Genomic DNA, 12216 nt, shown 5'->3' with positions numbered 1-12216 from the left:
TTCACACCCAATATTCATGTTATATCAAACTAAGGCCACACTCAAGATCCAACTTTGAACTTTGTTGCATTGCAAGCTAGTTTATTGTTTATTTTCAGATGCATTTGACTCCTCGGTCCATATCCATGCAATTCGGTGGATTTGCATACATGCAACGTAACTAATTAAGACCGCACGATCAAGATACCTATAGGGCTTCTCCAATGAGGGAATGAAGGAAAACGATTACGTAACAATAGTTTGAGTCGGCTTAACTACTGGAGAAGGCTAATTCATAGATGAGAGAGAGAGAGGAGTCAACTCGGCCGCAATCGACTACAAAAAATTGGTTTGCTACTTTGTAAATAAAAAGTTACCTGCATGCCGTTGTTCAAGATGAAAAGGGGGTGTTTGGTTGGAGGCACTAAAGTTTAATACGTATTGTAACACATTTATAACTATAGCAATTAATATCCAATCATGAACTAATTAGACTTAAAAATCATCTCGCAAATTATTCTCTTAGCTGTGTTTTTAGTTTCGTAAATAATCTATATTTAATACTTCATGTATGTGTTCAAAAATTCAATGTGATAGAGACTAAAGTTTATAACCCTGAACTAAACAGGACCTAAGTCAATGTGGGTCTAGAACTATTGGAGAACAATAAGTCGGTTTGAGAAAAACGACTCCTACACATGCACAACAGCTTTTTCAGATGATGGATCGACTCACCACTACATGTGCCCTAGTTATTGTACAAGCTAAGCTAAGCAAGAATGCTTCTATTATGTATGTACTATGAATCCTGACCATACAGAAGCTTACAATAAGTGGAGCCACACAACGCATTCAAGAATGAATAAGAGGAATGAACGAAAAGGAGCAGGTATGAAGAGATGAGCTTGTTGATAGATCGAGAGGGACCAAGCACCAACCACACTGTGCACTTGTAGCTCTATATACTTCGTGCTACTATTCTTGTGCATCTCTGACCAATTGCTTCTTGTCTTGTTTGGTGCTCTCGGACAGTACTATACTATACTAGTATGAGTTCACCTCTCTATTTCATTTCTTGGTACGGTTGCCCATTCTCAGTAAAAGGCATGGACTGTTGAATCAAGCTGTACTACAAAGCCGACAACTGTTTCTTATTTGTCACCATATATACCTAGTTTAGAAAATATTTATTACGTATTAGCATGTGACAGTCTGACTACACCTACTTTCCTCAACCAGGTTCGATCCAACTTTAGAAATTCTGGCCATCAGTAAAAAAATTATATTTTAAAATGTGAAAACATAAAACCGTGGATGTGATTGTTTCTATTTTTTTTAAAAAAATTCTTCCATGGAGCAGGTAACTAAATCTTATAAAATATTATAATATAACATCTTTTAAATTAAAGCAACATATAATATTAGAGACTTTATCTTTGTTCTGTTTGGATCCATATGATTTACCATGGAAAAACCAGCTAGTAGTTAATTGTGTAGTTTGGTGGTAGGTAAAATATATATTAGTTGATCTTAGGTAATTCTTAGCCGCTACTCCATCCGTCCCAAAATAAGTAATATTTTTAACTTTTAAACTTCTTGTTTGATTATTCAACTTATTCAATTTTTTTGGTGTAGATAATGAAATAATTAATTTAGTATTAAAGTATCTCTAATGATTAAGTCATAAATAATAAATAATATTTTTTTAAAAAATGAATAAGACTTATGGTCAAACAAGAAATCTAGAAGTCAAAACCGTCACTTATTTTGGAATGGTTGGAGTAACTATTAGTTATATGCATGGAGACCCTAAATGCCCATGACCGGAAGGGAATATATTGCGACCGCATGAAATTATTTTTATTAGTACTAATCAGTGACATGTGGAAAAGCGCTAATTGAAGAAATCAATTATTGACCAAGTTTACACAAATATATATATGCATGTGCTGGAAGATAATGACGCATACTCTACCAGCTAGCTATGCATCCATAAACAAGTATGCATGCATCTGCTGTATTACAAACTATTCTCTCTGCGTGCTATAGCTTATACCATACCACAGCTAGCAGCAATGAATAATTCTACACACCATTTTTCTGAACCTGGAAGACTTGAATTGATCCACGCGCTACAACCTAATTGACGTGTCAAATTAAATAAAGCTAGTAGCTTTCTACACGCAGGAGACTAGACTGAAAGAGGCACGGCTGCAGGTGCCAAAACGGCGCACGTCTGCCAGCAGAGAAGCTGCCTGAAACTGACGCTAGCGGCCATAGCATAGAAATCCTTGGCCTCCTCAATCCGCAGACTCTTCTTCGTTCGGCAGCGACCGCGCCGCCCTGTCCCTACCCTGTGCCTGCGCGACGACTCCATCATCTTCTCTCTCGCCAAGTCCTTATAACCCCGGCCCGACGCAAGAGTGAGACAAATGCCGGCCACAACGACCTAGCTACCTCATCCCATTCGATCGCGTCCGTTCCATTCCAAACCAACCGGCCGGCGGAGCGTGGCATGGCGGCCTCCGCGAAACTGCCCGTCTCGAAGGGCATCGCCGGCATGGACAACGACGTCGTCGCGGCGGGCGGCGGCAAGAAGGCGGGAAGGTGGGGGTTCGTGCAGTTCTTCTTCGTGCTCGCCGTCGTCCTCTGCGTGCTCCTCTACGCACCGCGTGTCCTCGTGCTCAGCCCGTACGGGTACAGCATCGACGTCGGGCTCCTCGCGCCCACGACGACCTCTTCCTCTTCGTCGTCGGTGCCGGCGCCGCAGCAGCAGCAGCGCGTTTCTGGCGGCGGCAATGCAGGAGGAGGCGACGGCGGACACGGCCGTGATGATGAGGTGGTCCTTGACAACGAGGTGCACTCCCCGTGCTCGTCCATGCGCGACAACACCATCTGCTGCGACCGCTCGAGCGTACACACGGACGTGTGCTTCATGTCCGGCGACGTGCGCACGGACGCCGCGTCGCTGTCGCTCCTGCTGTTCCCGCCGCAACAGCACCGGCATGATCAGGCTTTGAACGGCACGTCGGAGGAGGAGACGGTGCGGCCCTACCCGCGGAAGTGGGAGAGCTTCATCATGGACAAGGTCCCCGAGGTGCGGCTCCGTGTGGCGGCGCCGCGGGGAGCCGAGGAGGATCACCGGTGCGACGTCCAGCACGACGCGCCGTTGCTCGTCATGTCCGCGGGGGGATACACCGGCAACCTGTTCCACGCGTTCAACGACGGGTTCCTGCCGTCGTGGGTGACGGTGCAGCACCTCCGCCGGCGCGTCGTGCTCGGGGTGCTCTCGTACAACCCCTGGTGGGCCGGCATGTTCAGCGAGGTCATCTCCGGCCTCTCCGACCACCACGTGGTTGACCTCCTCCACGACACGCGCACGCACTGCTTCCCGGGCGCCATCGTGGGGACCCGCTACCACGGCATCCTCGTCGTAGACTCCGCCAGGCTCCGGGACAACAAGACCATCGTTGACTTCCACCAGATGCTCGCCGACGCGTACGAGAGGCCGCCACGGGAGACGACGACGACGACGACAGTAGAGCAGCGGCGGCGGCCAAGGCTGGGGATCGTGTCGCGCAAGGGGACGCGGGTGATCGAGAACCAGGCGGCGGTGGCGCGGCTGGCGTCGTCGGTGGGGTTCGACGTGGAAATCCTGGAGACGGCGGACGGTCGGCCGCTCTCGACGTGGTACGCGTCGCTGCGCGCCTGCGACGCGCTGGTGGGCGTGCACGGCGCGGACCTGACCAAGTTCCTGTTCCTGCGGCCGGGGCACGCGTCGCTGACCCAGATCGCGCCGCTGGGGGTGTCCCCGATCGCGCAGGAGGACTTCGGTGTCCCCGCCGCCCGGATGGGGCTGGAGTACGAGCAGTACGAGGTGCGCGCCGGCGAGAGCTCGCTGGCGCGCCTCTACGCGGCGGACGACGCGGTGCTGGCCGACCCGGAGAAGGCGATGCGGGAACAGGGATGGGACCTCGTGGCGCGCGTCTACCTCGGCGGCCAGAACGTCACCCTTGACCTCGCTAGGTTCCGCCGGACGCTGGCGAGGATGCACGCGCACGCGTTGCAGCAGCGGCGGCGCCGGCGGGAGAGACGGTGATGGCCGGCCGCGACAGGTATGGCCGGCTAGTGACAGGTACGTACTACGGACGGCAGCGCACCGCGGCCGGCCGGCTGTGGCAGGGCATCTCGGGAGCTTGACAAGTGTTGTGCTCTGGTCACCATATGAATGCATCGTCACGGTACCGTGTAGTAGTGCATTTTGGATGGATGGGACAGAAGAGGCGTTCGTGTTATTGTGTCCTTTTTGTCGTGTGCCGTGTGCGTGACGGGGTCGGAAATACGTGGAATATTGCCGACGACCGCTAACGTGACGGTAGCATACCCGATCGAATGTCCGCACACATATGGTGTGACGATGCACCGTTGACACATACTGTATCTGCAACATTATAAATAACATATCTTGATTATATCTGCATCCTGCATGCATGTATGCATACTCACTTTTTTGGGAGTATTATGTTTAGGAATTCTTTTCATGAACCTGTACATGTGGGTGTGATTCCCTATGCTACACTGACCTCAGAAGTTATATAGAGTTGCTTTGATTTTTTTTAGATGGTGTTATATATTTATATTTGCTTTGCTGACCCAACTGAATCTGAATACATACACCTCTGCCTCAAAAAGATTGGAAGCCTTGTTTCATGAGAAACCAGACAAAATTAAGTTTGATCAAATATGGATAATTTTGGGAAAAAAAACTATTTAAAGATATAAGTATTGATACTATTTTTTATATAAACTTAGTCAACCTTATGATTATTTGATGACTCCTCGGTAAGTGATTTCTTTTCTTTCTTGTGATGGAGAGAGCATATTAGTTCTAGTCTTCTCCACCTGGTGCCAACGTATACACCAAATAAGTAAATAATAAAATATACATCGTGGTGTATCTAGTGATATTGATTTGATATCGTAAATATGGATATGTTTTTTATAAATTTGATTAAATATTAAATGCTTTCACTTATGGTAGGACAAATGTAAATGTTGTATTTTATGAGACAGATGACAAAGTAGATACGGGAAAGGAATAAATTAACCTATGTCTGAACTAAAAGAACTAGCTGGTTTTTTTCTTCTTCTAAGGTTTTTTTAGTTCCTCAATTTTTTTTGCAAAATATTATTGTAGCATTTTCGTTTGTATTTAACAATTATTGTCTAAACATAGATTAATTGGGCTCAAAAAATTTATCTCGTAAATTACATATGAACTGTACAATTAGTTATTTTTTTATTTATATTTAATACTTTATGCATGCCCCGCAAAATTCAATGTGACGAGAAAGAATCTTAAATATTTTGTAAAATTTTCCAGGAAGTAAACAGGGCCTTGATATTAAAGCGGCAACTGTGTAGTAGTAGTCCATAATCCACCATGCTAGGCAACGTGGTGCATGCATGCCGACGCGCGCCGTACCCGTTAGCCGTACTGCGGAGACTTGGCAACATCATCTACCGTTGTTTCCTGGATTTCAGCGGTGCAGATTGCATTGCAGTGGAATGTTCACTGGTACGGAGTACTTGAATGAGTGCTCAATCAATCACGCGCGATGAACAGTGCGTGTGCGTCATGCGTACAGCAGCCGGAGTACGAAAGTGCAAGTACAAAGTCAGTGGGCTTGGGCTGCGGGGCGGGCGCGGCACCTGTTGCGCGAGCGGGACACCGCAATAACAACTGCCGGCAGTTGTAGTTGTAGCCGCCGGCCCAGCTGGGTTTGCTAGGTAGCATGCCTGCTGGCCTTTCCAATTCATCTCACCGAAAGTGGAGGTTCCGAGCTTGGGGCCCAGTACGAAGCGCATGGCCCAACTGATGCAGACCCAGAATAGTTGCACTGCACGGCTAGGTTAAGGAAGGGTTCCCACATCCGCTAATCTAACCGTTTCCTACAGAAAAAATTTCATCTCATCGTATCGAATCTTTAGACACATACAAAGAGTATTAAATATAGATAAAAAATATCTAATTATACAGTTTATATATAGTTTGCAAGACAAATCTTTTTTCTGGTGTTTGGACACGTGGTCCTACCACCAGCTAGTGAATTTATGTCTGCATGCTCTCAATCCGGATGATGATATACTGGTTTGGACCGAGAATGCCCTACGTCTAGTGGAGAAGAAATCCTTGTATTATCTTGCACCTAATTAAGTCCTCGTAATAGGGGTTACAAGCAGAGGGAGAGAGATGTGCTCCCAGATCTCACGTGGTGATGTTGTCGAATTTGTTGTGTGTGCTCAAGTGTATGTGAACTCGTGCGTGTTGCTTGCTCGTGCCTGGAATGAGACCCTCCCTATCCTTTTATAGTTATAAAAGGAGGCAAGAGATACATGTGTACATGTTGTGTTGCTACTGTAGAACATGAAGCCGAGCCGAGGCATGGCGTAGTACGGTGGCGGAGTGGCTTCTCATTCCCCTGGCGTTGTAGCTGGTCGTAGTCGTCGTACGAGGCGTGTCCGTCCCTATAGCTGTTATGTCGAGTCATGTCTGTCCTATGGACAGGACGTTCGTACCTATAGCAGGCGTGCCGACCCCCCCATTCGTTGACCGACGTAGAGACCCGAGGCTCCTCTTGGTTGGAGAGCGTGCCCTAGATTCAGACGAGCACATGGTAAGAGGACCCTGTATTGACGTTTGAACGCCCCCAGATCTCGCTGGGAGTAGGTAGCATAGTGATTATCATGTCGTGCTCTGCACGGTGTAGATGTGGGCGTGGAGATTTGACTCCTGTCTTATCTCGCCGTACTGTGGCCCCGTCGTGGATGACGTCATAGGTGGTCTCGAGCGCATCAATGGAAGAATGGTCTCAAGTGCATCAATGGAAGAAGGGCGCCCGAATCCCGGAGTTACAGTATATACATGCATGTGGCATACCATGTAGATCAGTCCATATAACTAACGGACGACGTGGCCTAATCTTCTTGTCTGGATTTGAGACACGGTCATAAGAGTAAAAAATTCATCGATACATAGAGTATGTTTGGAAATGCTTGGCTCTATATTTTTAAACCAAATTATTTCAGCTCTACGTACTTTGTTTAAGAAAAAGAGCAGGGCTATAAAAGCTCCTGCGAAGCAGAGTTTTTTAAGCATTGCAAACACCCCAAGTGTGCCGCTGGAGACGCGAAAAGCTACCGAAGGGCGAAGGCACTGAGCGGTGAGCGCAACGCGGATGGAACGCCAATGCAGCAGGCCGCAGGCGACAATACAGGCGGAAACGTTAAAAGGGCCTCCAGTTCAAGGCGATGGGCTCATGCTTCAGCTGGGCCAATCGCCAGATACAATATAAGTGCAGCGATGAAATAGACTTTTTTTTTGTTTTAAGATATGACCAAAGTTTGTTTATTTAAATGGCATTTTTTCGACGGGCAGACATGATCGCCATATACACATCGGTATCACAGCGGACGAGGTATGGAGCGCGCCAACTAGCCATGGCCCATGGACGAAAAAAAAGCAAAAACAAAAGCGGGTGCTAATACGCACTAGTATATATCAAATGCTACCAGAAGGCCATGCATGTGAACGAGCACGAGGTATGGAATCGTCCATGGAAACTTTTGTTACCGTAGTCAAATTAAAGTATCCGCATGACTTTAGTGACCCGGGTGCCGACGTAAACACGCCACGGCTTGGCGCACAAAACGCGATTCGATTAGTGGGAGACAGGGAGAGGATGGATGGATTATTCTATCAGCAGCAATGATGACTGGCAGCGTAATCTTGGCAACTGTAGAATTAATTAACCTGCCCGTACTCGGCCACTGAACTAAACGTGAGCGTCACAGAATACCATGTTATATCTTTGCTTTTTTAGAATTTTATTAGTACTATTAGAGCACTCACAATGCTATAGAAACTACATGTAGTTTCTATATCTATTAATTTCTATAGACACTATGTATAGAAACTATGCTTCCAATGAATAGTTTCTATACAATAATTTGTTTTTTTAATCATATTCATTCTCTCTCCATTCTCAACTAATAATATCATTTTATGTCTTGGATTTCGCGTAGACATGGTTTCTAAGTTAGACCCAGTTTCTATGATTTTTGCTCTCTCTCTTCAATAATTACGTTGCCACATCAACAAAATGCTTATGTAACACTATAATTAATGTCTATAGAAACTATGATGGTTTCTGCATTGGGAGTACCTTTAGAACGCAAAATACATGCATTGATTTGGTTTAATAGAACCAGGCTACTCCTAAGGTGAAAGCCTGGAAGCAGCCGGTTAATTTAACTAGCTGGCCACATCAGGGTGAGCCGCCAAGGTCAAGCGGGTAAAAATAAAAAATCGAAGCACACTGCAGCAAGACTGATCGAAAAACTCGAAACTTAGCTCGTTTGGCTTATGTCTGCTCGACTCAGTTCGGTTCGGCTCATTATCATAACGAGTCGAGTCAAGCTAAGATTTTAGCTCGATAGCTATAACGAGCTGACTCGAGGTAGCTCTCGAGCCGCTCGTGAGCCAAATAAGCTATAACTTTAGACAAAAAATCATCATAATTTATATTAGTTTTGTATTACTTAATGTCTTACACTTTACAAATAATTAATATATTAGTTCATATGAATATTTTGTTCAACTATTGGTTATATTATTTTTATATTACTACTATTTTTAAGCTTTAGATAAATGTAAATATTATATTTTGTGTACTTTTATATCTGATTCGTGAGCTTAACGAGCTAACTTAAACTCGTAACGAGACGAGCTAAGCCGGTATTCTAGCTTATTAAAATAATGAGCGAGTCGAGTCGAGCTAATTCGTTATCCTAATGAATCAGCCGAGCCGAGTCAGCTCGGCTTGTTATCCCGCCTTAGTCAACTGTCAACGCTAACCTCGACAGTCACTTTACTGTGTAGTACTAGTACTACCCATTAATGTTCCTTTTGTCTCTTTCAGTTGCAGCACGCAGAGAAGGACGCGAAGTACAACAGTGCGTACTCAAGTGACGGCTTCCTTGTCACGATTAGGGCGGTCCAACTACTACTGTACTGACTACTGATGAGGAGAGAAATCTCGGCGATCAGCGCGGAGGGAGGATAGCAGCCGTGTGAAGTGAGGACTTGTTTAGTTCGTAAACATTTTCAAGATTCTTTGTCAAATCGAATCTTTGGTTACATGCATGGAGCATTAAATAAAGATAAAAATAAAAACTAATTACACAGTTTATCTGAAATTTGTGAGATAAATCTTGTGAGTCTAGTTACTCCGTAATTGGACAATGTTTGTCAAATAAAAACGAAAGTGATACCGTAGCAAAAAAAAAAAACCAAAATTTTGCCAACTAAATAAGGCCTGACATTTGGATGCCTCCACATCCCCTGCTCTTAAATTTCCCAACCACCTGCCGTCAGAAGCAAACAGATGATTATCCGTCCCCTGAAAATATCCACACATACCCCCATTTGATGTACTTTTACACGACTATTTGGAACAAAATGCGTCCCATAAAAAAACAAAATTCCCAAGAATCAAATCCTTTAGCATTCGATCCACTCAACTCTTTGCTAGGTCGGTCCAGCTATTGATCACCTAGCGCGCTTGTTGCGCGTTGGTGCACTGTAAACTATTTCTTCTTAATATAATAATGAGCATATCTCTTGCGTATTCAAGAAAAAAATCTTTTAGCATTTGCCAAAAAGGAAGGGAAACGGGAAAAGAGGTTTGAACACATGACGGCGTGCGCCCCGAAAGTTGAGATGCCGTAGAAACGTTCAACGCCACGAGTAACCCAGCCTACCACCATTGAAGACGATAACATAACCTGAGTTTGTTGGCAAAATAAGCTCAAGGAGCAGGGCGGGGGAAAAACGAAAAAGCTTCAACAACACGCGCGGGCGCGGGAATTACGTCCCGTTCACTGCATCCGATCCTGACCATCGCCGCCTTCCTCCCGCGTGCCGCGTGCGCTCTCCTCCACCGCTCCACCTGCCTCGATCCGCCCCGCCACCTAACCAACAAAAACCGCCTTCAACTCCAAGCTCCCGGCAGACACCTCCAAAACAGAACCCCGCCGCGCTTGTCTGCACGCAACTCGACCGCCTCCGAACCCCCGATCCTCCTCCCGACAGCGATGGAAGTGAAGCCGCACACGGCACGGGTCCTGGTGGGCCGCCTGCGCGGCGCCGTCGCCACGCTCGACGGAGCAGCGGCGGCGGCGGCGGTGTCCGAGATCCGCCTCGTCTCCAAGACGGACCCCGAGATCCGTGCGCCGCTGGCGGACGCCGGCGCGGTGCCCCTCCTCGCCGCGCAGCTGCAGCACGCGTCGCCCGCGGCCGTGGACGCGGCGGCCGCGCTCCTCAACATCTCCATCTCGGCGCGGGACCAGGTGGCGTCGGCTCCGGGGGTGCTGGACGCGCTGACGTCCGCGCTGCGGTCCGGCGACGCCGCGCACCACGCGGCGGCCGTGGTCCACAGCCTCCTCTGCGGCGGCGCCGGCGCCGGCGGGGAGGCGAACCGCGCGGCGGTGTGCGCGCGCCGGCCGCTGCTGTCGGCGCTGGTGGCCCTGCTCCGCGCCCCGCCCAGCACGCGCGCCACCAAGGACGCGCTCAAGGCGCTCTTCGGCGTGGCGCTCTACCCGCCCAGCCGCGCCACGCTGGTGTCGCTGGGCGTCGTGCAGGCGCTCTTCGCGCTGGTGATGACGGACGCGCGGAACGGCATCGTGGAGGACGCCACCGCCGTCGTCGCGCAGGTGGCCGGGTGCGCCGAGAGCCTCGAGGCGTTCCGCTGGGTGTCCGGGGTGCGCATCCTCCTCGACTTCGTCGAGCCGGGCGGCGCCGCCACGCCCAGGCAAAGGGAGAACGCCGCCGCCGCGCTGCTCAACCTCGTCGTCGCTGGCGGCGAGGCGGCTGCGGCCGAGGTGGTTGCCGTCGGGGGTGCTGAGGAGACCGTAAGGGAGTTCGCCGAGGATAGCGCCGCTACCCCCCGTGGGAAGGCCAAGGCCGAGGCGCTGCTGCGCGCGCTCGAGGGCGCCGGTCCCGCCGCCAGGAGGCGCGAGCACCGGCTCTCCGATTTCCTCGACGGCCTCGTCCAGTCCGATCCGTACATCTCGTCGCCGGCGTCGGCGTCCACGCACGGCTAGTCAAAGGCTGATCTGGTTTGAGTTTGCTTTGATGACCGTGCACTTCCTCTTCCAGTCTTCTTTGTACAAAAAACAATAGCATCGTTTGTAGTTCTAGTGTAGATTGGCTAAAAAGATATACATAGTCTAATGCATTTGTTGATTCATGTGAATACTGCCTGCACTGTGTGTCGTCAAGTTTGTGCAAGATTTGCTCAAACTACTCCGCCTGCATTCAAACCTTCAAACCGAGTCATAAAATTTTGGATCCTCACCATGCCCATTATCATCTCCGTTCTCTGCCTCTCTCTCTTTCGGTCCCTTTATGCAAATCACAAGCTCTTTTTGAAAAAAAAAGAAAACAGAATGTATGGTCGTATTCAAATTGAAAATTACTCTATTTTTAGCTTTGTTTAGGTTGAATGGCACCAAGAATTGTTGGTGCTTTGATTTTGGCCTTGTTTAGTTCCAAAAAGTTTTTGAATTTTGATACTGTAGCACTTTTGTTTGTGTTTGATAATTATTATCCAAATATAAATTAAATAGGCTTAAAAGATTCGTCTAGTAAATTACAGAGTAATTCGTTTTTATTTTTGTCCCATGTATATGTCGTAAAATTTGATAGAGAATTTTTTTTTAAAATAGATTTAGGGTGATCTTTGAAAATGAGATCACAATACGAGGAAGGATCCTAGGATTGATCCCGTCAACGGTCAAACCCTCGAGATTTTTCTCAGCGATCTCGTCAGCTCCCACTCCCATGCAGTACCTTTTTTTTTTTTTTTGAGGGAACATGCAGTGTACCTGAGCAGTTTGTCACCCCTGTGGGCTGTGGCTGTGGAATTGTCACTGCGGTGGCATCATCGGCGTCGGCAGACGCTTATGCTGGACTGGGCCGGGAAAACCCGGGATCACAGGCATCTTTGCCAAATACGGCCCATTTGTATCTCACCTCATAATGGGCAAAACGCTGGTGTTAACCAGACTCACGTGAACATACGATTGAGTTGGGTTGGGCCTCGAGATAAAGAGGTCACGTCTATCACTGAATTAGTAACGGAACAATAGTAATCACATTCACAATTAACACAGTGG

General features: G+C 47.9%; 2 protein-coding genes across 2 annotated transcripts; both read left to right on the top strand.

Moving 5' to 3' along the window:
* LOC8062345 lies at positions 1947-4598 on the top strand. Its single transcript, XM_002459077.2, has one exon. The coding sequence runs from the start codon at positions 2495-2497 to the stop codon at positions 4076-4078; it is 1584 nt and encodes a 527-aa protein (XP_002459122.1). The 5' UTR covers positions 1947-2494; the 3' UTR covers positions 4079-4598.
* Positions 9718-11395, top strand: LOC8062344 (U-box domain-containing protein 14). Its single transcript, XM_002459076.2, has one exon. It carries the CDS (start codon positions 10135-10137, stop codon positions 11140-11142), a length of 1008 nt encoding a protein of 335 aa, XP_002459121.1. The 5' UTR covers positions 9718-10134; the 3' UTR covers positions 11143-11395.

This window comes from Sorghum bicolor, chromosome 3 (genome assembly GCF_000003195.3).
Source record: "Sorghum bicolor cultivar BTx623 chromosome 3, Sorghum_bicolor_NCBIv3, whole genome shotgun sequence".
Classification (NCBI taxonomy): domain Eukaryota; kingdom Viridiplantae; phylum Streptophyta; class Magnoliopsida; order Poales; family Poaceae; genus Sorghum; species Sorghum bicolor.
The sequence above is the reverse complement of the archived record's forward strand: the minus strand, read 5'-3'. Positions and strand labels throughout refer to the sequence as shown.

Coding starts and splice junctions, on each gene's coding strand:
- LOC8062345 (XM_002459077.2), top strand. CDS start 2,495: ATGGCGGCCTCCGCGAAACTGCCCGTCTCGAAGGGCATCGCCGGCATG.
- LOC8062344 (XM_002459076.2), top strand. CDS start 10,135: ATGGAAGTGAAGCCGCACACGGCACGGGTCCTGGTGGGCCGCCTGCGC.